The 27,997-nt window shown below is 38.7% G+C and overlaps 2 protein-coding genes across 2 annotated transcripts; one reads left to right on the top strand and one right to left on the bottom strand.

Moving 5' to 3' along the window:
- Positions 1-707: 707 nt before the first annotated feature.
- Positions 708-2,385, bottom strand: LOC104250197 (probable carboxylesterase 12). Its single transcript, XM_009806768.2, has 2 exons — positions 1,696-2,385; positions 708-1,248 (listed from the first exon to the last, which is right to left on the bottom strand). The coding sequence occupies exons 1-2, from the start codon at positions 2,180-2,182 to the stop codon at positions 806-808; spliced, it is 930 nt and encodes a 309-aa protein (XP_009805070.1). The 5' UTR covers positions 2,183-2,385; the 3' UTR covers positions 708-805.
- A 20,786-nt stretch (positions 2,386-23,171) lies between these two features.
- Positions 23,172-24,362, top strand: LOC104224045 (2-hydroxyisoflavanone dehydratase-like). The gene has a single exon (XM_009775602.2). The coding sequence runs from the start codon at positions 23,273-23,275 to the stop codon at positions 24,215-24,217; it is 945 nt and encodes a 314-aa protein (XP_009773904.1). The 5' UTR covers positions 23,172-23,272; the 3' UTR covers positions 24,218-24,362.
- Positions 24,363-27,997: the final 3,635 nt, after the last annotated feature.

Raw genomic sequence — 27,997 nt, 5'->3', positions numbered from 1 at the left:
ATGACGAGTACCCGACAACAGGGCAGACCCACATGGAGTCAAGAGGGTTCATATGAATCCGCTTTATCGAAAAATAACACTGTATATATAGGTATATTTTTTCTGTCTTCAAACAAGTAAAGGTATAAATATAATTTTGAACTCACTTCAACAAGTAAGTCGCTTAGCTTGTTGGTAAAGATGGTTCAAATTTTCCATATGGTCCTGAGTTTGAAACCAACTAGTCACATATGACCTCTATTTTTGTGCATAAACTAATTTGTTATACAATTGATCCCTTTGAAGTTGGCATCTCATATCACCGAACGTCCACTGCGTTCAAATTAGTTGAAAAACGTTCAAATGCAATTACTTAACCAAATGACTATTTTCCTTTTGTTTTCGTACTTAAACGAAAACAAAAAAAAAATTAAAATGTAATTTCACAAGTGGGGTCTGAAAAGGTTAGTGTGTGCGCAGATCTTACCCTTACCTTCAAGAAGACAGAAAAGTTATTTTCGGTAGACCCTCGACTTAGGAAAGGTAAACGGAAGGGCAACAACAAAGGTAAACGGAAGGGCAACAACAAGCAGACCGAACAACATTATGCAATTAGCCAATTTATCTACTCTAAGTGTGCTCATATACCGAAATCGTTATCTGACGTTTAATTAAACTGGTAGGATAAGATCACTTAAAATTCATTCAATTCATGGCTTGATCATGAATTATGCTAAATTCTTCTTTGCATTTCCACTTCAAGTTTTATTCCGAGAAAGTGAAGAGGTACAACAAAACTAGTACAGAAATGTTACACAACAAGAATTCAACTTGATTGTTGAAAGAAATCAGCCAGCCATTTCATCAAGGCCTTAGCTTTGTCACAAGTTGGTGTAACCAAATGGAAAACATGTTCTTCTCCTTCTGTCTCTTTAATCTCCACTTCACCTTTCCATCCACATTTCTTTAGCGCTTCATAGTATGTCCAGCCTCTATCTCTTATAAAATCCTTCTCCCCAGTGCATATCAAAATCTTTGAGCAAATAAGCTTAGACAGCAAACTTGGATGAGCTGCTGGATTGAATCTTGGGTCATCTGTATTCGGATTTTCAGGGCAACAATACGACCAAATTCTATCTGGCCCATTGTTACCAAAATAGGGATGGACCAGTGCCATTCCAACAAGTTTCAAGCCATCTCCAAGTTTATCTTCATCTACGCTTGCCCGCATCATCATGTTATGAGCAATATTGGCTCCTGCGCTGTCACCTGCCAAAAGGGGTGGCAAAATCAATACATTTTTTGTAACTAATTCAACTTGCTCATCTTTAAACGGATTGAGTTATGACCCGTTATTAGCTTGATCCAACAAGTTGAATTCAAAATAACTTTTAAAATTGCTGAATCAAACTAGCGTAACCCCTAATCGACCAAAAAGACCCAAATGTACAAATTCAAATATGAAGATACAAATTATGTAAACGGGAAAGAATTTAACCTAATGATTCATGAAAAATATATTAGACTTTCATATTTTTTAGGTGGTGAAAAAGAAGATAGGGTCAAGTTGAGTGAATTGAGTTATGCTCCGTCATTAGCTCATCGCAACCCTAAAAATTATCCGTGCAAACCTTTGCCAGTCTAGATTATCACGATTCATTTATTGATTTTGACGCGTTTTCATCGACTTAAATTTGACCCGACCGGCCCATTTACCTGCCAAGAAAACTCGGGAGAAGTCGGCATGGCTTTTCAGCCATGGTTCAGTTCCTTGTTTACCATTTGCGTGCTGAGCAACCCATTTCATGACAGCCCAAGAATCATCATAACACGAAGGAATTTTGTGTTCTGGGGCTAATCGATACTCGACAGATATAGCAAATACATTGGTTTCTGCAGCTACAGAGTGAAGGTAACTATCATAGTAGGTAGAAAACGCCGATTCTATTGCAAACCCGCCACCGTGGAGGTACACAAGGAGTGGAAATTTCTGGTCGTTTTGGGTGATTTTAGGAAGGTAAAGCCGTACTGTGACGTTGTTTTCTGGTACGATGATAACATCTTTGGATCGGACACCTGTGACTGGATTGTCGGAAGGAGGGACAAAGTCATGTTTTCGAAACCTTTCGACACGGCCATCTTTGTAGACCTGAAAAAGCATTGGGATCTCATAAACAATTTCGGATGATGGGGTAGAATCCATTCTTTTGATTGAAGTTGCAGTAAAGAAGGCGATGGAGTAAGGAGCAGTGATGCTTGGATTTAAAGGGGAGAAAGAATGGACGGTGATAGTGATAAGGTGTGTTTGTCGTCTTTATGGCTAAAGCAGTTTCTGGGGTAGATAATATTGGCGTGCCTACCTACACATTGTAGCCTCCGCAAAATCTTCAGAACCCAAAAGGCCATGGCTTTTCTAAAACTAATAGTGCTAAGGATCAACTGCCATGTGTAGATTACCTAGGCTAACTAATAACCCGTTTCGCCGGGCTGCAAAAAGAAACTTATTTTGAGAAGTATTTTTTTTTAAAAGTGTTTTTTCTAAAAGTACTTTTGGTGAGAAACAGTTTGTGTTTGGCTTATTAGTTTGAAAAACACTTCTGAGCAGCAATTAGTGTTTGGCCAAGCTTTAAAAAACTACTTCTAAGTGTATTTTTCTCAAAAGTGTTTTTGGAGAGAAGCTACTTTTTTCTGCTTTTCCAAAACTGTTTCTGCTTCTCCTCAAAAACACTTTTTTTCCTTACAAAAGCTTGGCCAAACACCTCAATTTTTTGCCAAAAGTGCTTTTGGTAAAAAAAAAAACATTTTTGGCCAAAAGAAGCTTGGCCAAACAGGCTATAAGGGTGTCAAACGGGCAGGTCGAGTCGAATATATGCGAATCGAAAATGAGTAATATAAAAACGGATAAATTATCTGACCCGACCCATATTTAATACATATAGAAAATGAGTTATTATCGGGATAATATGGTCACCCATATTATCGGGATACTACATATTATCCATGAATTTTTGAATATGATCACTTTTGAGAGAATTTCTAGTCTTCCAATCTTGAAGAACCCTCAATTTGTGTCTTTACAAATATAAAAGTTAAACCCATTAGTTATCCATTATCTACGTGCATAATATGATTTTTATCAATATTTAACCCATTTTTAAAAAGTTCATTATCCAACCCATTTTTTAGTGGATGATATGGATGGATAATACGATTTTTTAATCTATTTTACCACCACTAACTGGCTAACACATAGGTTCAGCGATTGCAAAAATGAAAAATGGCCTAACAAATATCCTATATTTGACCCATTTTTAAAAAGTTCATTATTCAACCTTTTTTTTAGTGGATGATATGGATGAATAACACTTTTTTTATCCATTTTGCCACCACTAAAGCTAACACATAGGTTCAACGATTGCAAAATGGCCTACCCCACCCCCCACCCACCCACCCCCCGCAAAAAAAACGTGTACCTATTTATCAAGTCGATTATTAAACTTACAAGATCATGCAATTGGCTTTTCTAGAGACTAAATGCGATTAGCTAACGATATACTATCGTGTATAGATTACCAATCGCGTACAGTTCATACTGCTTTCATCTTTTAATTGAGATGATTAATGAGTTAGAGCCCGTTTGGATTAGCTGATTTGAAGTAGTTGAAAAGCATTAGGTGCTGAAAAGCACTTTTAAGTGCTTAAGTTGATTTAATAAATAAGCAATTACGTGTTTGGATACAAATGCTGAAATTGATAATAAGATGTTGCAGTGTTTGATAAAAAAGTGCTGATAAGCTCTTTTTCTGTTAAAATGACTTAAATAACCTTAGAACTGTTTACATTTATAAAGGTGTAATTTCTTCAAAATTTTAGATTTGAGATAGATTCAAATATAAAATATTCTATTTGTTATTTTATTTTAACTATAATTATGATTAGATAAGATATTTTTATGATAAGCATATAATCATTAGTTATATAAGAATAATTAATAAATTGACAAAACAATTTCAATAGAAAAATAAATCAAAATAGGACAAAATATTTGAAAGAAAAAACAATCACTTAATGCGTATTGTTTGTGACAAATTAAACTAAAACATTCAACTATCGTAAGTATAGGATTCACCATGGAGGACACTGGTGTTTACGTAAATACAAATATGCAAAGAAATAGAGAATTTGCTTACCTCAAATATAAGTGAGAATTGTAGACTTGAAGAGGTAGAGGGTTTAGGTTTGAATCAATACGTGAGGCAATGAGGAAATAGGTTTGCAGTGAAGAAATATGTGTGACGTGGGATACATGAGTTTTATTTTAAAAAGGAATATTTTAGGGATAAAATAGTAAAATTTTTGGTTAAACTTAAAGTGCTTATAAGCTAAAAAATCATAAATTGGGGGTGACCAGCTTATGTCTTTTGGCTTATAAGCACTTTTAATTTTGCCAAACGCGTAGATAATCCGAGAAGTGCTTATAAGCTGGTTTGCCCAGCTTATAAGCTTAGCCAAACACTTTCTTAGTCCCGTAGCGTCGCGATGTTACGCGCATATCATGGATTATTTATATAAGTGTTAAGTTGCCATAAAATTTTAAAAAGAGAAATATTTTTACACACAAAAAAATATTCTTAAATTATGTATGAATTTTATGACTGTATAAGGGTAAAACCGAGGCTAATGAGCACCCCAATTTCTCGGTGTGGCAAACGAAACAAGAACATAACTACAAGGAATAGGAATCGAAGTTAGGAACCTTTCGTACTAAGGCCCGAACAAAGCGCCTACCACCGGAGTCATCGAGACCACGCCCCCCGGATCCGGTTCAAGTTCCAAGACCTCGGAAAGCATTACAAAAAGTTTGCACATGACTAACAAAGGGCCCTGATATTCGTGAACCGGATATCACGGCGTATATCTCGGCCCGTATAGGCAGCAGATCAGTGATTAATGAAAAAGAAGATTTTTACCTTTCTTAGAATTGTACTAGGGATGAAACTCTCCTACTATATAAAAGGGGTAATTTTTATTCAAAAAGACACATGGTAACACACATATCAAGGCAATTTAAACTTGTTTTCTCTACTTCTAAGTTATTCAAAGTTCTTATTTTTGCTCATAGTTCTTCATAAGTATTAGGCTCCGGATCGAAGGCAGAATAATCACTAAGCTCAAGTTCGAGCTCGGACTTGACATCACCACTGGTTTGGTTATTTATTTTATCTCTAATTTGCTTATCTAACGTTATTGGTCACTTGTATTGAATTAATCTATATATCCTTAAAATCGCGTATAAATCAATTGTTATCCATTTGCAGGAAATCGCGATTAGAGGACCATTTGGAACATTTACAGGAAACCTTCGACATATTAAAGAGCTACAATATGAAGCTAAACCCGAAAAAATACGCATTCGGGGTTTGATCCAAAAAATTCCTCGGGTTCATGGTGTCGAACCGAGGGATCGAGATCAATCCCGATAAAATCAAAGCTACAGAAGACATCATCGTGGTGGACAGTGTAAAGACCATTTCGAGGCTAACCGGGTGTATAGTTACCCTAGGCCGGTTCATATCGAGGTCCTCAGACAGAAGCCATCGGTTCTTCTCACTATTAATGAAGAAGAATAACTTTTATTGGACCTGAGTGCCAACAAACCTTGGAAGAACTCAAACGGTACCTTTCGAGTCCACCCGTGCTCCATACTTCATAGGCAATGAGCAATTGTACCTTTACTTGGTGGTATCTGAAGTGGCAGTAAGTGGAGTCTTGGTCCGGGAAGAGGAAGGTACGCAATTCCCTATTTACTATGTTAGTAGAACTCTAAGCGAGGACAAAACAAGGTATCCTCACATAGAAAAATTGGTGCTCGCTTTGCTAAGCACATCCAGAAAGCTAAAATCATACTTTCAATATCCCATATGTGTCGTGACCTCTTACCTTATGAGGAACATCATGCACAAACTCGAGAACTTGGGCCTGTTAGCCAAATGGGCAGTCTAAATTAGTGGGTATGATATCGAGTATCGACCCCAAACCGCCATCAAATCACAAATTTTGGCATACTTCGTAGCCGACTTTACGCCGACCTTAATACTCGAAGTCGAATGGGAACTATTGTTAACCTCAGGGATACCTCGAGAGTTTGGACCCTCTTTAGGGATGGTGCTTCGAACGCAAAGGGGTCCAGGCTCGACATCGTGCTAAATCCACCTACAGGTAATGTAGTTAGACAATCTATTAGAAATATGAAATTGACTAACAACGAAGCCGAGTATGAGGACATGATTACAGGTCTCGAATTGGCTAAAAGCCTTAGGGCCGAGGTGGTCGAAGCTAAGTGTGTTTCCCTCCTTGTGGTAAATCAAGTGAATGGGACGTTCGAAGAAAAAGAGGAACGAATACGAACGTATTTGGACAAGTTGCAGATAACGCTGCATCAATTCAAGGAATGGACCCTATAACACATGCCCCGAGATCAAAATAGCGAGGTCGATGCTCTCGCTAACTTGGGGTCATCGGTTAATGATGATGAATTCAGTTCGGGAATAGTCATACAGCTCATGAAGGTGGTGGTAGAAGAAGGCCATGCCGAAGTAAACTAGACAAGTTTAACTTTGGATTGGAGGAACAAATACATAGATTATTTGAAGAATGGGAAGTTGCCCTCGAATCCTAAAGAATCGAGAGCTCTAGATACAAAGGCGACCAGGTTTAGCCTGTCCGAAGGGAATCTGTTCAGGAGAACATTCGACGTCCCGCTCGCCATATGCTTGGGGCCGGGACATACCAAATTTGTCCTGAGAGAAGTTCACGAAGGCACTTGCGAAAACCATTCGGGGACGGAATCTTTGGTTCGGAAATTAATTAGAGCCGGCTATTACTGGATTGACATGGAGAAAGATGAAAAAGACTTTGTACGAAGATGTGATGGCTGTCAAAGACACGCACCGATGATCCATTAACCCAAAGAGCTACTCCGTTCGGTCTTGTCCCCATGGTCATTCATGAAATGGGGAATGAACATCGTCGGTCCCCTATCGTAGGCATCTTGTAAGGCTTAATTCATACTATTTATGACCGATTATTTATCTAAATGGGTCGAAGCTCAAGCGTTCGAGAAATTCCGGAAAAAGAAGACGTTGACTTCATTTGGGACCACATAATATATCGGTTCGGGATACCGGCCGAGATCGTGTGTGATAATGCGAAGCAATTTGTCGGCACGAAGGTAAACAAGTTTTCGAAGACCACAAAATTAAAAAGATACTATCGATACCCTATCACCCTAGCGGGAACGGACAAGAAGAATCTACAAACAAGATCATACTTCAAAACTTGAAAAAGAGGTTAATCGATGCCAAATGGAAATGGAAGGAAATTCTACACGAAATCTTGTGGACATATCGTACAACTTTGAAGTCTAGTACCAGTGCCACCTTGTATTTATTGGTCTATGGTGTCGAAGCATTAATAGTAGTCGAAGTGGGAGATCGAACCTCAGTTCCGATATGCGATCGAAGAATCGAACGGTGAGGCCAGCAGCACGAGCCTGGAACTATTGGATGAAAGACTTGAGGCCGCCCGAGTTCGGTTGGCCGCCCAGAAACAGCGGATAGAAAGATATTATAACCGAAGAGCCAACCTCTGACACTTTAAGATTGGGGACTTGGTGTTAAGAAAAGTAACACTACACACCCGAAACTCGAACGTGGGGAAGTTGGGACCAAATTGGGATGGACCATATCGAGTCGTCGGAATTACCGGCAAAGGCTCGTACAAACTCGAAGCAGGAAACAGTACACATCTACTAAGGGAAAGCCACCTCGGGAGCGACCATTTCAGGAACAGCCGCCTCGAAAGCAGCCACCTCAGCATTTGTGACCGGGTGGGAAGATGAAGAGGCAACTTGGTGAGGAACTGATTTGGACGTTTTAGCCATTGCTATCTGATAAAGTTTGAAAATTTAAAGAAAAAGTATGAAGGTTTGAAGGAACAAGTTTAAAGGTGAAAAGCATAGTATGAAGATTTGAAGAAAATCTGGGTAAGAACCTAAGAACAATTACGAAGATTAGAAGATCAAAGAGGAAGATATAAAGGTTTGAATGAAGTTGGTGATAGCTAGGAAATACGATGGTGGAAGCTTGACAGGAAAATGGAAAAAGAATAGAGGGTAGAAGCTTTTATAGGGGAGTACACGACGCTTCACATTCGAAGACAATCAGCCGATGGTTGATACGTGTCCAAAGTCAGAACTACACGGCTGATGGGACATTTTGACTTTTTTGTTTTTTCGGTCGTATCGTACGGAGGAAGGAACCAGCGGACATCTATCATTTCTCATCATTTAGGTAGACGTACTCTCTGAGAAACGAGGGGACTATCTATATACGGGTAAAACCGGGGCTAATGAGCACCCCGATTTTCTTGTGGGGCAAACAAAGCAAGGATATAACCACAAGGAATCAGAATCGAAGCTAGGAACCACTCGTACTAAGTCCCGAATAAAGCGCCTACCACTGGAGCCATCGAGACCACACCCCCCGGATCTAGTTCGAGCTCCAAGACCTCATAAAGCATTACCAAACGTCTGCACACGACTAATAAAGGGCCATGATTTCCGTGGCCAACCGGATATCACGGCGTATATCTCGGCAACAGATCACTAATTAACGAAAAAGAAGATGTTCACCTTTCTTAGAATTGTACTAGGGATGAAACTCTTCTACTATATAAAAGAGGTGATTTTTATTCAAGAGACACATGGTAACACGCATATCAATACAATATAAACTTGTTTTCTCTGCTTCTAAGTTATTCAAAGTTCTTAATTTTGCTCATAGTTCTTCATAAGTATTTGGCTCCAGATCAAAGGCAGAACAATCACTAAGCTCAGGTTCGAGCTCGGACTTAACATCACAACTGGTCTGGTTATTTATTTTATCTCTAATTCGCTTATCTAACGTTATTGATCACTTGTATTGAATTAATCCACATATCCTTAAAACCACGTATAAATTCAGTTATTAACCATTTTAAAGGGTAAACAATGATATATATATATATATATATATATATATATATATATATATAATGATAAAATAAAAATAAAAATTAAATTTTTTCTCTAAATATGAATATGTTTTTTAACAACTAAAAAGAAATTAGTGTTATATAATAAAATAGAAGTATAAGAGAATTGGTCTCTAAACAGATTACTAATAATATTTCCATTTGCTTAATGCTTTCTTTGTTTCCAAATATTAAACGTGTTAAGTTGATCAACAACTTCAAATATTATTCTCTTTGCATTTTTATCAAAAATTGGGAAGCAAGGTAGGGTAGAGCAGCAAAACGACCGATACTTGTTAGAGCCAGTCTACTGCACACACAGCTGGCCCAACACCGTGACCCGGCCCAGTGCTTTTATTCCTTATTCTTTCATTTTAAGTGTAGTATTTGATTCTTTCATTTTTACATACATTTCCTTGTAAATATAAATACAGAAACAAGTGGAGAAATAAAGGATATGCAGATATTTTCCCAAACTTCATTTCTCTGTTTCTCTTCTTCTTTATCTCGAAGCTTCTGAGGTATGACTCCAATGGAGTCACCATAGCTCGTTGAGCTTCATCATAACATGATATCAGAGCGGGGATTCTGATTCCTCGTCACGTAAACTTCATCTTCAACGGTAAATCGTTCGAAGATTTCACTAAAATCGGTCTCTTGGGTAAAGTTCGAAAACTCGGTAAATCCGCCACGCGACAGAAAATTTGGGGCTTTTACTGGAATCCCTTCTTACGTCAATTGGGTCGACTGAAATTCCTGGTTTCGTAATGGATTCAAGCAATTTGGGGCTAATCTCAAGCTAGGGTTTGGTTTTTGCATGAAGACCTCACTTCTTCGGGTTTTGAGAAGAAGGCTGGTAATATCGTTCTAATCTACAACTCTGAAACTTATATTCTAGTGTTTTAAGTGATATAATTTGGAGGTGTATATGACAGTCTCTATGTTATCTGTTGATACCCAATTTTTTTTTTGTATATTTTTATATGCAAAATACTTTCAAAATAGCAGGTATATGCATATATAAGTATGTCCCAAGGTCTACTATTTTTCTCTTGATTTTTATAAATTTTTAAATCTATTTATTGCCCTATTTTATCAAGAAAAACCCAATAATTATCCCCAAAATTATTATTTTGGGTGATTCACTTATTGAATTCTCATATTTATATTAAAATATGCTGGAATAATTTTTACATATTTTTACAAATTTGTTTAGTATTTTTAAAGCTAAACTGCGTATAATTGCGATATTAGCCTATTTTAAGATTTAATTATTTTCATAATTATAAAATTGACTCTAGTATTTTTAATTTGATAATTACATATTATTAATCATTTTAGTACCTTTAATTTATTTTCAGAAATTATTTTACTATTTTTTATAAAATAAATAAAAGAAAAATGGTTATTTAAATGTTAGCCCCGTTTATTTCAATTTTAGCCTTATTTGAACCTCCAAATGAACTCAATGTTAAACCCAAATACCCTGACCCAACCCTGTTAAACCGCCCCACTTACTCAATTAATCCAGGTTGTTGATCAAAATGATCAACGACCACCAAATACCCTTTCCTTTTTTAATCCCAACCTACCCCCTACCCCTAACCATTTCACAACCCCAGCCACCTCTGAAACCCTGCACTCTCTCAAACTCTCTCGAGTCTTCTCAAAACCCTAGCCGCCTCTCATCGCTTCCACCCTGAAAGCCACCGGAATCCATGGCTTCTAGTGCTATGGGAGTCTTATACCTACCTCATGTTGCTCTTACACGCTTGATCTCTGAAGATTCAAGGCCTGGCCTCGAAGGTTTGCACCCAGACCTCTGCTGATTCAAGGTTCCAGAGTCATCACCGGCCTTGCTCCGGCGTACCATGGTGTTTTGAGCCTGGTTCTGATCTCTCCGACTCAGATCAGTGACCTTTTCAAAGCCTTTCTCATTTCTAGGGTTCTTCTGAAACCCTAACCCTTCGAGGTTTTCTCCGATCTCTTTAGATCCGTTGTGTATATGTGCTCTCTTTGAGTTTTCAAACAATCTCCCTAACTTTTCTTTCGAAAATTACTTTTCAAAATCGTTCTTTTACGATTTAGGGTTTTCTGAAAATGCTTAAGTGTTTCTCTGACTTTCTTTTCCTTTTCTTTTGTGTGTATTTGTCTCTACTGTGTTCTATGTTTTCCTTCTACCATGTATGTTCTTCTACTGTGCTTTCTATGTTCCGTTCTTGTATGTTCTTCTATTGTGCTTTCTATATTATGCTCTTGTATGCTTTTCTACTATGTCTTGCTATTTTCTTCTACTATGTTTTGGCATGTTTCGCCTACTGTATTCTTCTACCGTGTTCTTAAGTGTTCTTACTATTTTTCTTCTATTGAACTTTGTTTCTTTTAAAAGGATCTTCTTAAGCATGCTTTCTTCTACTGTTCTTATCAGTCTCTTCTCATCATGTTTCGAATTAGTTTCTTTACTCTGTTTGCCTTGAACCCCTCTACTGTATTTACATGTTATTCATGAGTTCTATTGCTGGAAGAAGCATGTTAGAAGTTTCAGTTCTTTTCTGAAACATCTAAACATGTTTCAATTTGACTACTTGCCTCCTCATCTCTGCACTTGATTAAATGTGGAAACCCTATAATTTGGGGGTTCTGCCGAGGTTTGATTGAACTAGGGTTATATTTTAGAATCCTTAACTCTTTCAGACTGACTTTGAGTCTCTGAACTGAGTTTGAACATCTTTGTTTTCATACAATGCTGAACTTTTTGCTAAACTCTTCTACACTAGATTTTTTCTACTGATTTACACGACAGTCTTCTTTCATGCTCACATGCTCCTTATATATGATGAATTTTCCTCTAAATGGTTTTCAAATTTGCAATTAGTGCAAACTTCCTTCTGAATATGGCTCGATTGATTTCTTTCCATTGTTTGTGATTCTCCCTGTTACTCGGCCTAAGTTAAAACCCTTCTTCATCTTTTCTGACTCGGTTCATTCATGCAAAATCTCGGACACTTTTGATTTACTGTTTGTTAATTGATTTGCTTACCTTATTTTCACAAACCGTGTATTTCAAAACCTTGTCCTTAAATAACCTTTTATGTATTTGCCCCTGATTGTATGCTGTGCACAAAGTGCTTACTCAATTTCTTTCCTTAAATGGTTTTCATCCGTTTGAATCTGAATCCCTTAATTAAGGGAAGCCTTATGTAATTGATTGACAATCGGTTCCTTAACTGTTTTTCTTGCCTTATTTCTGCTTGATTTTTGACACAATAAAAGGCATGACCCTCTTTACACACTACAACATCAGAATCCTTCTAAACTCACACTCTCTCTTAATAATATTCTCTTCTTGACTGCATTGTGGCATGTTTTACAAGACTTACTGCTTTCCTTTACTTGTTTCCCTGAAAACTGGTATGTTCTGATTTAATTCTTAGCACCACAACAATGTGTAATTACTGCTTTTGTATCCATGTTCATCTACTATTTCTGTATATCTCAGCACTTAAATTAGCATGCTGATTTCCTTATGTGTGTTTTGTTATGAACCCTCATTCCTCTATCACCCCTATGTGTTTTGAGTGGTGACTTAAGGCATGGCAATGTAAGTTGTTGTCCATGAATTAAGTTTGAACCACTGGGGTCTTGACCTCTAAGCAAACAGGCCAGAGGGTGTGCCAGCATCTCCCATTGCTGGGTTTGCCCTTCAGCCCGCTTTTCTGTTACCTCTTGCAACTTCCCATTCCCCTATACCCTTATGTGTAATGATGTGAGCTGCTTCATTTTTCTCTTTTCCCCTTTCAGAATCTTACTTCTGCACGTGCACTCTCTCTTAGTCCCTAAGTTCTGCCCCCTCTTGTGAGCCTTGCCTTGGGACCTCGAGCTCCCTCTGAACTTGGACACCTGAGGGCTGGCCCTTCCACACTGCACCATGGCTTAATCCGTGATACATTTGGGTGTAAGCACTGCCCGGAGTTCATATGAGACTCTTAGGGAACTCTGACACACCCCAAATAGGAGAAAGGCTTTGAATATTATCTCTTGGAGTTGATTTACTTCATACTTCAGACAGGAAGTCTGAATCAGGCTCTCCCTGGTTGTACTTTTTAATTTCTGATGTATTTTTTTAGTTTACTTTTTCTGGGTTGTAATAGTTTTGTAATAAAACTCTCGGGGATGGTTAGTGAAAAAGGGGGGATAACTATGTATGTAAAAGGGTAGATATCCTGGTCAAAGGGAATTTCTGATTTTTGCATATCACATAGATATCCTGCCTATAGGAATTTTGCACTTTCATATGTAGATACTATGCCTATAAGGAATTCTACACCCATATAGATATCCTGCCTATAGGTTTCTGAAATTCTGCATTCAGACGGATATCCTGCCTATAGTTAAATTTCTGCGTCTCTCAAATAGATATTATGCTCATAGTTAACTGGAAATCTGAATCTTGCATATGCATCTGTCACTAAGCAAACCTGTTTATAGGGCTTAAATAACTAACTGCATTTAGATATCATGTTCATAGACTTAAATGAAGTACAACATTTAGATGCCATGCCCATAGGATTTCTGCACTTTTGCTATGTCTGTGAAAAGGTTTAAAATCAACAACGCCTAGAAAGCATGCCTATAAGAATTAATAACCAAGTCTGAAACGTCTCACTCGCCTACAAATCTAAAATCATTGTCTAACGTCTGCAGAATTTATGATCTTTTGTCAAAACTCGTCTTTCCTGAATAACTAACAAACTTTTTCTAAAATCAGTATACTTCATCTTTTCTGAAATCAGTAGATATCATGTCTATAGGTTTTTGTCTAACACTTAGGCAAGCCATAGGACAGTTTATGAACTGAGTCAGACTTTTATCAGCTACAACCAGCAGGCAGGCCTGATTCGGGATTCTTATCTGAACTATGTAATAAATCAATCTGCCTCCACCGTTTAAGTTTTAGTCGGACCCTAAACAGTACGTGCAAGTCATGCTATATTATGTTCTTTCTTTGGTTTAAAGGAGGTCTGTTTGAGCCCTTCTATTTGTTTATATGCTTCCCCAAACTTGTTATAAGTGTATTGTTTGTCGCCTTAGTGTTTTACCTTTTGAAACCAATCTGCCTTATTGCATACCTCCTCCCTCTAGGATTAGTAGTCCCAAGTGCCTCTGGGGTTGATAGGATTGGGGTGGGTAATAGCATGCAATAAGTAAACGAGACCATTCTGCGCTTTAATACCTTAATGGGGTGGGAAAGGGTAGACATGAATATGAGGACCACGCGATAACATCACGTGTAGCCCCTCAATAAGGAGTGATTACCGGATGTTGTGTGAGGTGATCCATATTATTAATAAACCTAGGACTCCCCTTTCCTTTGTTTTCTTTGTTTCTTTTAAATCTTTTTAAACTATTTCTTTTAAGAAAATCAACTCTTTTAGTTCCTTTTTCTTACTTTTGTTTATTTGTAATCATTACATGAAAATCCTCTCTTATTTGAAGCTTTTATTTGTCTATGTGTTATTTGTACTTAAGTCACAATAATAGTTTGGCCGGGAACCACACTAGTGGATCCTGAGGGGTGCCTAACATCTTCCCCTTGGGATAATTTCAAGCCCTTACTCAATCTCTGGTTACTCAAAACAAACCCCTCCTTGTGTCCTAATGCACTTTAATCATTAGGTGGCGACTCTTCAATTCAAAACCCAATTCCCAAACGGGAACGAGTTGTCTCCCAAATGTCTTAAACCCAATTTCGCGAGAAAAGGGGGTGCGACAGCGTGGCAACTCTGCTGGGGATATCTTTTAGGCTTCTACCATTTCAAGCTATTACTGTGACTTTACATTTCTTATGTGCCTTATTTGTTTAATACCTTTAAGCATTTAATTCCCTCTTCTACTGCAAAAAACTAACTTGTCTCTTGTTTCTTTTACTGTTTTCCTTTACTGCACTCCTTTATTATTGTTTTAAATTATTGTAATTATTACTTTATAAACGTGCAAATACGTGACAATTTGTTTTAATTATTGCATAAGCATATTTTCAACATCATATTCCACTCGTGTCAAACAAATACCATAGCAAACGCTTATAATAAGTGGTTGCGCTCTTACGATATTATCACCCTTTAAATCCGGCAAAGGCGTATTTGCGGTAAAACCAGTCAATTAACAGTGTAGTCGACGGTTCCGTGCATTTCCCTCTTGAGTTGTCCGATCAAGGGTACCAGTCTAAAACCCCGTAGAAATCTTACTCTGTTTAAACTGTGCATGCATCATGGCCAAACCTAGCCGAGTCAGTTATGTTGTCCGTATAATGACTCTTTAAGATAGCCTTGTCCAAAGTCCACTGGGTTTCCCAAAACCCAAACGGACACTATCACGTTTGTGCATTTATTTGGAGAACTAAATGCTTTTATGCCAATTATTGGTATTTAATAGTCGAGTCTGGTGGGGGTAAGGGTCTAACCCTTTTGTCTTGTAGAAACATGAGGTACGAAGTCCCCAGATTCGGCATGGTCACAAACATCCACCCAAGGTTGCTAAGCTGGTGGGAGGATCTTCATTCCAATGATTAGACTCTTGTCTAGAAATACCTAGGAAATCTATCTTCCCTCCTGGAGGTCCAACCCAACAACAAAATCATAGAAGTTGCTACTATGTTCTGGGATTGTGATAGGTCTATGTTTCGCTTCGGAGAGATTGAGATGACACCCCTGCTAGAGGAAATAGGATGATTGGCTGGTGTACCATGGGATACCCCGGGTTTGTTAATGCCGGAAAATCGCAAGGGTAGAGGTTTTCTCAAAATGATGGGCCTAAAGAAGAATCCAGACTTGACATGTTTGAAGGAGTCCTACATTCACTTTGATTATTTGTACGAGAGATACGGTCACAGCAAATCCTACCGTACATATCCGGATGAGTTCGCCCTTACATCGTTGGGGCATATTCACCGAAGGGTCTTTGTCTTTATGTTCCGCTTCTTGGGGATGACAGTGTTTCCAATGAAGAAAGCAAGGATCCACACCAGGCTAGTCATGGTCACCAAAACTTTGATGGAGGGAATTGGTGGACAACCATTTAGCATAGTTCCCATGATCATCACAGAGATATACCGAGCCTTAGAAAAGTGTCAACAAGGAGACCCACACTTCCAGGGTTGCAACTTGCTACTCCAGCTCTGGCTCATGGAGAATCTTCAAAGGGGTGAATATCGGCACGAGATTCAATGTAGAGACTGGGACAATCATATAGCCTTCCATCAACCAAGGCGAATGAACTACATGCCCAACATGTTTGCTCAGCCAGAAGATGCCAAGGGGTGGGTGGAACTGTTTGAAAATCTAACTGAGAATCAAATACAATGGATGTTCGAGTGGTTCCCTACTGAAGAGTTCATCGCCCGATCCAAGGACGCACCATTTCTGATACTGATCGGTTTGAGAGGAACCTACCCTTATGTCCTTCTCCGAGTTATGAGACAGACTGGTAGGAAGCAGGTTATACCAAGGGTCGACAAGATGAGCCACTTCCGGGCTGACTTCCAAGCTGATGACAGTCCTTATAAGTGCCAAGCTCAGCATATGTGGCATTGCAAGATCATTATGGGAAGAGATACTATCGAACCAGACAGATACCATGTTGGTTGCACCCCATACTATTCAGGCTGGCTGGAGGATAATCACAATGGTCTGGGCCAACCCGAGTTTGTTCGAGGTCACAGAATTATCGATGAAAGGGCTGAAGCACAGGTCAAATACAATCAACTGCGCAAGAGGATTCGGGAATGTGAAAGCGAGCACCATGAGATTCAAGAAGCCCACCAAAAACTGATTGAAGAGTGGAAAGACATGGTTGTTAGTGCCAACAAGTGATTAGGATACCTGGAACGAGGTTTAGTGGAGCTGGAAAGGAAGTTTCTCAAGAGGATCGAGGACTGCCAGAATACTGCATGAAACGAGGGTGGACACCTGGCCAGAGCCTACCTGCTGCTGGGACTTCGCGAGCTGGTGAAGCTGTTCGATGAAGCCAAAGATGTCGAGTCTGGGAAGGTCCTTCTGGGACCAAATAGATAGGAGTTTTCTTTTACTTTATGAAATGTAATAAGGCCAATGGACACTAGTGACATTTTATTCCTTGTTATTTAGTGTCGTTTTGGTATTCGTCTACTTTTTATCAATAAAATGAGGCATTTAGCATTCTAAGTTCTCCAAATCAATTTGTCGCTAGGCCTACCTCGGATACAACGAGGCTCCCAAATTAGGACGCGATTTACATTCTTGCACTATATGTTTAAATATCGCAACACTTTCTTATAATCCCCACTGACTTGTTACCTTTTTGTTTTTACTTTTTGTTTATTTACTCCCCTCCCCAAAGGTTAGTTCGTGCACTCTGGCATCGTCATCATATTCCATAAGATCAAAGGGTCCTCCACCCACTCCTCCTCCTAGTTCTATCAGAAGCAGGAACAAAGGAAAGATGGAAGATTTGAACAACATCAGAAAGGAAAACTCAACTGAACGGGTAGAGGTCACTCATGGTGCTCAGGTCTCCAAAGAAAGTGTGTCCCAACTTGAGCAGAAACTGGTGAAATTTCAGGAGGAACTTGATCAGGTTTGGAATCTGGCAAACTTGTCATTTTCCCTCACACTCCAGATATCAATTTTCCAAATGCTCAGAACCCCACGCCTCCACAAAATATCCCAAAATCACAAAACCATCCCGCTCCTCACCACCACTACAATACTTGCCACACTCCACTACTCATCCCAGAACCTCTGAATTCCACAAATGACCATTTCCACAATAACACCCCCATCTATGTGGAAACCATGCCACCCTCCACCCAACCTGTCTCAAGCACACCCGAGTCTGATGATAAAGACTCACTCATCAGGAACCTGGCTGTAGAACTCAAGAGATTGACTAGTCGAATTCAAGGTGTCGAGGGAAGTAAGGGGATTGAAGGGTTAAACTACGAAGATCTTTGTATACAACCGGATGTCGAACTGCCCGAGGGGTACAAACCTCCTAAGTTCGAGATGTTTGATGGTACAGGGGATCCGAGAGTCTACTTGAGAACATACTACGACAAGCTGGTCGGAGTAGGGAAAGACGAAAGGATTCGCATGAAGCTTTTCATGAGGAGTCTGAAGGGAGATGCTCTGTCTTGGTACATTAGCCAAGACCTGAAGAAATGGTCGAACCGGATGAGTATGGCGTCCGACTTTATGGACAAGTTCAGGTTCAACACAAAAAATGCACCAGATGTGTTCTACATCCAGAACTTAAAGAAGAAGCCCACGGAAACATTCTGCGAGTATGCCACTCGCTGGAGATCAGAAGCTGCTAAGATCAGACCTTCTTTAAAAGAAGAACAAATGAACAAGTTTTTCGTCCGGGCTCAAGACCCGTAGTACTATGAAAGGCTGATGTTGATTGAGAGCCAGAAATTTTCCGACATCATCAAGCTAAGGGAAAGGATCGAGGAAGACATCAAAAATGGTATGGTTACAAACTTTGAAGCTTTGCAAGCTACCAATAAGGCTTTATAGTCTGGTGATACGTCCAAGAAAAAGGACGTAGATGCCGTAATAGTTGCACAAAGAGCCAAATCCCCTATCAAATGCCAAGCTTATCTGATACCTCCACTCACATACCAGTCTACCCTGAATTACCAAACACCCTCACACTCTTACCAAGCTCCATCACCTACTTACCAATCACCCCCACCTCCTACATATCAACCTATTTCACCCAGATATTCCCAACTCGCACATGTTTACCAAGCCTACAATGCTCAGCCATCCCACTATCAATCACCTCTCACACGTCAAAACTTTCCTAGACCTCGACCAAATTTCGACCGCAGACCCCCCAAACAGTATACCGCCATTGCTGAACCGATTGACCAGCTGTATGAAAGGCTCAAAGCTGCTGGTTATGTCGCCCATATCCCTACTATAACCCCTGAAAACCCTTCTTAGTGGGTCAATCCAAATAAATCCTGTGCATACCATTCCGGCATGAAGGGATATACCATTGATAAATACCGCTCTCTGAAAGATAAGATCCAGGCTCTGATCGATAACAAGATCATTGTAGCAAAAGAGCCTACTCCGAATGTCCGCAACAACCCTCTGCCGGACCATAAGGGTAGATGTGTTCACATTATTGAAATAGAGGATGATTGGGATCCCAAAGGATCAATCGGTTTAATCACAAAAGGTGACGAACCAAAGAAGCCGATAGTCACCCTCAATCCGATCGTAGTCCAGACTCAGCCTTCTGGGGAGGCCGAGGTAAACATGTCTGTACCGCTTGAATTTGAAGCACCACCCCCTACAAAGATGCCAACACCAATTGAAGTCGAGCTTAGGTTTCCAACAAACGCACCCGCACCATTTAAAATTGCGGTTTTACCCTCCAAAATACATGCTCCGTTCAGAGTAAAGGTGCCCATCCCAGTAACAATGTCGGCCGTAACACTGTTCCATACAAATGTCATACCTTGGGATTACACAGCCGAGGCGAGAAGGAAAGGGAAAGCTAAATTCGGGGAAACAGCTGCGGCACAGGGTATGACAAGAACTGGCCGGGTTTATACTCCGGAGCATTTAGCTGAGTCGAGTAAGCGGCCACTGGTCGGCCGACCATCACTGAAACCGGGCCCGATGATCTCTGGAGGAAGATACAAGCCAAGGAATACTCAGCTGAACAAAACACCGGCACATATTTCTATCCTAGCTTTGCTGCAAAGTTTCGACGTACATAAGAATGCCTTGTTGAAGGTGCTGAGTGAGGCATATGTACAAAGCAACATCACCGGAGGAGAAATGGAAAACATGGTAGGGAAGGTATTGGAAAGTCACAAGATCACTTTTCATGAAGATGAGCTGCCACCAGAAGGGTTGAGTCACAACAAAGCGTTGCACATCACCGTGCAATGCGAAGATTATTTTATCACTAGGATCCTGATTGATGGAGGGTCCAGCCTCAATATTTGTCCGTTGGTAACACTCAGAACATTGGGAAGGGGGCTGCATGAGATCAAGGATGGGGCCATCAACGTCAAAGCTTTTGACGGTTCCCAAAGGTCCACTATTGGGGAAATTAGTTTGTGCTTGCAAATGGGGCCTACTTGGTTCGATGTCGATTTCCAAGTAATAGATGTGCCGGCATGTTACAACTTGTTGTTGGGACGGCCGTGGATTCATGCCGCTGGGGCCGTAGCATAGACACTGCATCAGGCGGTAAAATTTGAGTGGAACCACCAAGAGGTGATCATTCACGGCGACGATAGCAATCCCATATACAGTCGCCAAACCATCCCAGCGATTGGAGGAAGGAGAAGGATAGGCGGGGAAACCTATCACCACATCGAGCGAGTCAATGTCGTCGAAAAAGACAAGTGGTGGGGCAACAAAATTGAGAGCATACTAAATTGGTGCAGATATGAACCTGGTAAGGGACTTGGCAAGAACCTCCAAGGAATCGCCAAGCCTATCAAACTAAAGAAACATGGCACCACTTTTGGCCTAGGATATGAGTATACTTGGGAGGAATTCAACAACTGGTCGCCACCATGGCGCGGTCCATACTACCCGCTGGAGCAACCAATACCACATTTGGAGCAGACTTTCCAGCCGGCCGATGTTATCTATAGGTCGGAAGATGAGGAAACATTGGCGGCAGTGAGGAATTTGTTCCTAGAAAAAGATGACATGGATTGTTGTGTCATTTTCGAGGAGGAGGGGAGGAAGGCCCTTCCATACAGGCCGTAAGCTGAAGAGCATGCCTCAATAATTGGACAATCAGAACCACCAGAGCTCGGAAAGCCTTGGGGTAGCAAGGCTGAACAAAGCATCATGCACTATCTTTTATTTTTACTAGTTGATTTTCCTTTCGCATTTTTGAATTTTCGCAATAAGATCTTCCAATGTTCAAAACAGTTATGAAATTTATCAAAGCATTTCGGTTTCCTTACAAATCTTACTCTTATTATTTTCTCTCATTACTTTACTTATACAGCATTACTATTACATATCTTGATGAACCAATGGTTGTGACATGCAACAAGACAACGCAACAAACAGACATAGATTCAGAGGAAGATGATATACCAGAAGAGATTGTTAAAGAGGTTGAAAATTTTGAGAACAGACCTAAGTCCAACCTGGACGAGACCGGGATTGTTAACCTGGGAGATGAAAAAAATATCAAAGAAACTCTGATCAACATTCATTTGTCACCGTCAGAAAAAGAAGAATACACAGAATTTCTGAAGGAATACAAGGACATATTCGCCTGGTCATATGATGACATGACTGGTTTGAGCACATCTATTGTGGCCCACAAACTGCCAACTGATCTGACATGTCCACCGGTAAAACAGAAGCTCAGAAAGTTTAAACCCGACATGAGTCTGAAAATCAAGGAAGAAGTCACTAAGCAGGTCAAAGCTAAGGTCCTCAGGGTAGTAGAATATCCGACATGGTTAGCCAATATTATGTCGGTGCCGAAGAAGGATGAGAAGGTCAGAGTCTAGGAACGAATATTACTTTACACACCCAACCTTTCCAAAGTGTATCTAAGACACACAACTTTTTTCTTAACCAGTTTTTCAGAATATGTGTAATATCACGCACCAATAAGGTCGTGACACATGTCCTAACTCAAGGAACAAAAAATAAAAATACTAAATTTACACCACAATTGATATATTTAAAAGAAAAAAAGAAAAAACGGAAAACAACCCCCCCTCCCCCACGTCTCTCATCTTCTTTAAACTCCCACACCAAGCCTCCTCTAAACTCCATGGAAATACCCACCAAGCCTCCTCTAAACTCCCACAGCCATAGAAATACCCACCAGGAAAAAAAAATATTCACATGAATCAAGTGTTGGCCATGGCAACCATCACTATCGTCGTGGCCAATATTCACATAGATCTTTCACATGGTGCTTTAAGTGTTGGCCATGACAGCCACCACTATCGCCATTAATTTTTAGAGCAAAACCTACACTATAAACCTTTTCTTCACATCCATTCAAAAAAAATTAAATTTTTGAAGTCAAAGAAAAAATCAGCAGATCTAAAAACAAAATTATGAAAACAAATGGAAAAATCAGTCACTGATTTCATTAGCATATCTAAAAATATTTAAACTTGAAGGAGATGACTAATTAATTTGAAACTTGGACCTAGCTCTGAAACTATTTTTGTGTTTAAGAGTTTAATTAATGGAGATGACAAAGTAGGTGTCCAGGAGAAGAAGAAGAAAAGGGGGGGGGGGTGGAAAAGAGACCAAATTATTTGGAGATGAAATAACTAAAACTAGAAAAGAAAAAAATAACAAAGGCTCCGGACATGTGACATTTAGATAATGGTTTAGACCCGAAAGTTTTACATTCACTCGCCTCTTTTTTGTGTAAAACACGCGCGCGTCAGCTGCCAAAAGTGGTGTGTCTTAGATGCACTTTGGAAAGGTTAGGTGTGTAAAATAATATTCGTTCCTAAAAAGTATGTAATAGGGATTTGGGTCATAGGTCAGGTGGCAACTTATGTATTTTGTCTTGATTTTTCTAGTCATTTTCCATAAATACGTAAGCCAGAAACAGTTGGCCTTATTAGGACCACATCATTAGGATATTAACAAGTTCTAACAATTTGCTAATTATTCTTCCATAATAATCCTTGGCATTTTGTCAAACACATGAGCACCCTCAGTCCCTCGCGCATGAAATTCTGCGAAGATTTAAGCAGTAGAGGGACAATGACGTATGGGCTACGCTCACTTGAATTGTTTTTTTTCGTATATATGGTGGTACAATTTTTTTTTTTTAATGCAATCTTATTGACTTATTTTCAGCGGTCCAAATCTTAGGAAAAAAGGAAAAAAATAGACTGTCTTAAAAAAGAAGAAATAAGTGAGGATGAAAAAGGTCTCTTGTCCTCTAGAAACTGTTTAATGTTGTTTCACTACAATTTTTCTTGTATTTCATAAAATATTTCTATTATTTATAGTACTTTTTCTAAATATATTTATAATTTTTTTTTTTTTAAAAAGGAACTAAGCAAACAGTGTTTGAGTCTTCTAATTGGACCAAACGTTTAGGTAAACAAGCAAAAAGTACCAAATTCCTGCATTTAAAAGTAAGTACCTGTCACAGCACTTGAGCATAGTATACCAAACCTTCCCCTGCAACTTAGCTTTCAGCAATGGCGGAAATAGTACATGACCTTTTCCCATTGATCAGAGTTTACAAAGATGGCCGAATCGAGAGGCTGTTGGGCGAAGGCGTTGTTCCAGCTGAATTGGATCCTGAAACCGGAGTCCAAATCAAAGATGTCCAAATTGATCCAAAAATTAACCTATCAGCAAGACTTTACCTGCCCAAAAATCTCGATCAGGTTCAAAAAATTCCCCTTTTCGTCTACTTTCACGGCGGCGGCTTTGTGATTGAATCTGCTTCTTCACCTTCATACCATAAGCATCTTAATTTGGTAGCAACTGAAGCCAATGTTATAATCGTCTCTGTTAACTACAGGTTAGCTCCTGAATACCCATTACCCATAGCTTATGAAGATTCATGGTTAGCTCTCAAATGGATCGCTTCACATGCTAAAGGTGAAGGTCATGAGCCATGGCTAAAAGACCACGCTGATTTAAATCACGTTTATTTTGGTGGAGATAGCGCTGGTGCTAATATTGCTCATAATATAGCAATTCGGGTCGGGTTGGAAAAGTTGGATGGCGTCAAACTTGATGGGATTTTTCTAGCCTGTCCGTATTTCTGGGGGATTGATTTAATTGACGGTGAGGCTGAAAACTTGGATTGCAAAAATTACATTGAGAAGCTCTGGGCTTTTGCTCATCCAAATAGCTCCGGATTAGATGACCCGTTGATGAACCCGGAAAAGGATCCGAAATTGTCTAGCTTAGGGTGTGACAAAGTACTTGTTTATGTTGCTGGAAAAGATCCGTTGAAATACAGGGGACTGTACTATAAGGAGTTATTAGAGAAGAGTGGGTGGCAAGGGACAGTAGAGGTTGTGGAGATTAAGGATGAGGAACATGTGTTTCATTTGTTTGCTCCGACGAGTGAAAATGCTATGGTCGTGCTGAAAAAGTTGGTCTCTTTCCTTAATCAGTCCAAGGCCTAAATTCCTCAAAACGACGATTTTTTCATTTTCAGCTGTTGCTCATGTCTACTGGGAAGGATGATCTTAGCTTAACTTGTAACGATGAAGGGAAATATTCACACTTTTCACCTGTTAATTTCAATTTGAGCTAATTCCTTCTCTTTTACTTTCCTTCTCTGTTTAATCTTGCTGAAGTTGATATTAATCACTTTAATTTTTTCCAATTAAAGCTTAAGCGTCGCGATTAATGAGACCCAAAATAAGTTACTCTATATGGTACCGATCTATTATTTTAAACTAATGAAGACTTCCAAGTAAAACATCACCTCTTACTTCGTTGAAGTTCCTACTAGTGAACAGTGTAAATATTTCATTTACTCTAATATTATTGTTTTTGAGCCAAACACGTCTAATCGTCTAAATTAAATCCTTAGCCCTAGGGCAGTATCTTCCTGCTGCTTATACCCATTCATCATTCGTGAGAAGTGCTGAAATGGTACTCCGTAAGGTCCTTTTTATTTGTCGCTTTAGAACACAAATTTAATTCAAAATATTTCTTACTTTAGAAAATTAAATAATATAGAGTATTATTTTTCTAACTTAGACCTACTATTTTGAGAAGGCGTATAGTTGGGTGACTTTTTTATTATAAAAATTAGTTTAATAACTTTCGTGATACTTATATATAGTTGATTGATTTTTTTTATTAAGAAAAATAGTTCGGTGAATTTAGGGGAATAAAATGAAACTTGAGTAGTCATTCACGAAATTAACACTCTAAGTTTATGAAAATTCAATTCCCATTTATCCTTTAATCTTGTTGCTCTTTATGCTTGACTTATTTTATTTTCGTTTTCGATCATTTCACTAGAAAAAGCTTCTGTTAATAAACCAATGCTAAGTATTGTCTTTGTTTCATTTATGTAAAAGGATTTAAACTACGAAAATTAAGCTATTTGTTATAAAATAAAGACTATAAAGTAAAGATAAGTATAGAGAGAAACTGATATATTATTCGAATTCAAACTGATGTACATAATGAACTGAAATCTCTTCTATTTATAGAAGAAAGGAAGCTATCGTGTAAGCTGCTACTATACCAGATATGGATAATCTTCTACCGAGAGCAATGTTTATTCATAACGGAGTACTAAAAGGATAAGCTTATTATATTCGATATGGATAATCTTCTACCGGGGGTAATGTTTATCCATAACTGGGTACTGAAAGGATAAGCTTATTATACTGGGTATGAATAATCTTCTACTGAGGATAATATTTATCCATAACTGGGTACTGAAAGGATAAACTTATTATACCCGGTATGGATAATCTTCTACCGGGGGTAATGCTTATCCATAACCGGGTATCGAAGTGATAAGCTTCTTCAGGAAGCTTATTTCCAATAGAGTACTTAAATATATAAACATATTTACGGTGGAGTCCCATATGGATAAGCTTCTTCAGGAAGCTTATTTACAACGGAGTACTAAATGAACATCCATAATATAATATATTTATAACACTCCCCCTTGGATGTTCATTAAAAGATAATGTGCCTCATTAAAACCTTACTAGGAAAAACCACGTGGGAAAAAATCCTAGTGAAGGAAAAAGAGTACACATATTTAGTAATACGCATTACTAGGTGTCTCATTAAAACCCTTATAAGGAAAACCCCATGGGAAAAAACCTTAGTAAGGGAAAAAGAGTGCATCGCGTATTTTACTCCCCCTGATGAAAACCTTGTTTCAAATATTTGAGTCTCCGCATTCCAATCTTGTATACCATCTTCTCAAAAGTTGAAGTTGGCAAAGATTTAGTGAATAAATCTGCTGGATTATCACTTGAACGGATTTGTTGCACATCAATGTCACCACTTTTCTGAAGATCGTGTGTGTAGAATAATTTTGGTGAAATGTGCTTCGTTCTATCTCCTTTTATAAATCCTCCCTTCAATTGGGCTATGCATGCAACATTGTCTTCGTATAATATTGTGGGTCTTTTATCACATTCCAACCCACATGTTTCTCGAATGAATCACTGATCTCAATCATATGCACTCCCTGCTTGCCGGTTTGAAATCGAGCTTTATGGGTATCGGATAAATAACCTGCATCTGCATTACCAATACGATCTGCACCACTTTTGTTAGCATTAGCAAGATAAATAAGTGCACCATCTACACCGAGATAGAGTATTTCAGGACCAAGGAGCTCCTCATCCTCTTCTAGAGGTTGGAACGGATCCTTATTCACTTCAAGTGATTGAATATTCATTGGTGTACTTAATGGGTACACTTTGTCCATGTAAAAGTATTTTTAAGACCCTCTTGGAGCTCTTCCGGAGTTCCAATAAGATTTATGTCACCAACATAAACAGCAAGTGTAACAAATTTTGATGACATTTTCTTTATAAAAATACATGGACAAATAACATAATTTATGTAACTTTCTTTCAGCAAATATTTACTGAGGCGATTATACCACACGCGCACAGATTGCTTTAAACCGTACAAAGATCTTTATAATTTGATCGAGTACATTTCTCAAGACTTTGAATTATATGCTTCGGGCATTTTCAATCCTTCAAGGATCTTCATATAGATTTAGCCAAATAAGTCATATAGGTTAAGACTTGTATCTAAATGGTATGACATCTTCAAGTGTCTGGACTGCTAGTCCGATCCTCACAATCTTTTACAATATTGTGCACTATATTGTATTAAATATATCGTCGACGATCATTTTGTGTCAGTTCCGAAGCGACATAACTTGTGGAGATCTCATCACTTTCTTTATTTCTAGGTACCTGAACTTTTTCGGGAGTTTCATGAAATGTTATGTCGTGGGCTCTTCTAGAGTTTATTTCCTCCTCATTATGATCATTAGCTCCTACTATTTTTCAAGGATTGTTACCTTTGGAACCGATTGGTCTACCACGCTTCATGCGTATAGTAAACTTATCCTTCAGGGACTTTAATTTTAATATGAACATTTGCAGCTGAAATATGATATTTAGTTTTGGATCAGCAAATGCTTCTGGCATTCGACTTGAATTATCTTCTAAGTGAGGATCATATTAATGATAATTCGATTCATATAACATATTTTTCAACTGTTTATTCCATCCCCCAAATGTTAGAAAAACTAACATATATCCTCAATCATCTTTGGGAAACATATCTTTGTATATTATGGTAGAGAAATTAATCATATACCACACAACAAAAGATAGTAAAAAAATTTGGTTTCCGATCCTAAACCAATTGTGAAGGGAGGACTTATCATATATTATTGATCTGATGCATACAAGTGCTGCTATATGCAATTTAGAAAATCTTAGACCAACACATGAAGCTTTGTTCTCATAAGCAATGGTATAACCATTAATAGGAGGTATTCAATACTAAACCAGCTTGGGTATAAACCAGCATTATCAAGATGAACTGTCTTGATTTCATAATCTGAAAATTATGCTCTTAATCGAGAAAAGCAATTCCAAATGCCAAACTGCAGGTTGACAATAATTACACATGTAACCATCTCATATATGCACCTATAAGTGGTTCACATGATAGGTGAACGAGCCCATATTCACCTTTTATATATTTCAGAATCAGGGGTCTTAGTCCCAACTTTAGCTGGTATAATCAATTCATTATGAGAGCAAGCAACACATGATAATTCCTGAAGAATCTTCTAGTTCTTTAGTATATGCTTATCTGAATTCTCAAATAGCTCATTCAAAAATGGCAAATGAAAACTTCAAGTTTATCATGTCATGTGTTATCTCTTAGTA

The sequence above is a fragment of the Nicotiana sylvestris genome, chromosome 1, assembly GCF_000393655.2.
Source record: "Nicotiana sylvestris chromosome 1, ASM39365v2, whole genome shotgun sequence".
Lineage (NCBI taxonomy): Eukaryota > Viridiplantae > Streptophyta > Magnoliopsida > Solanales > Solanaceae > Nicotiana > Nicotiana sylvestris.
Note: the sequence above shows the minus strand (reverse complement) of the source record. Positions and strands in the feature narration are given on the sequence as shown.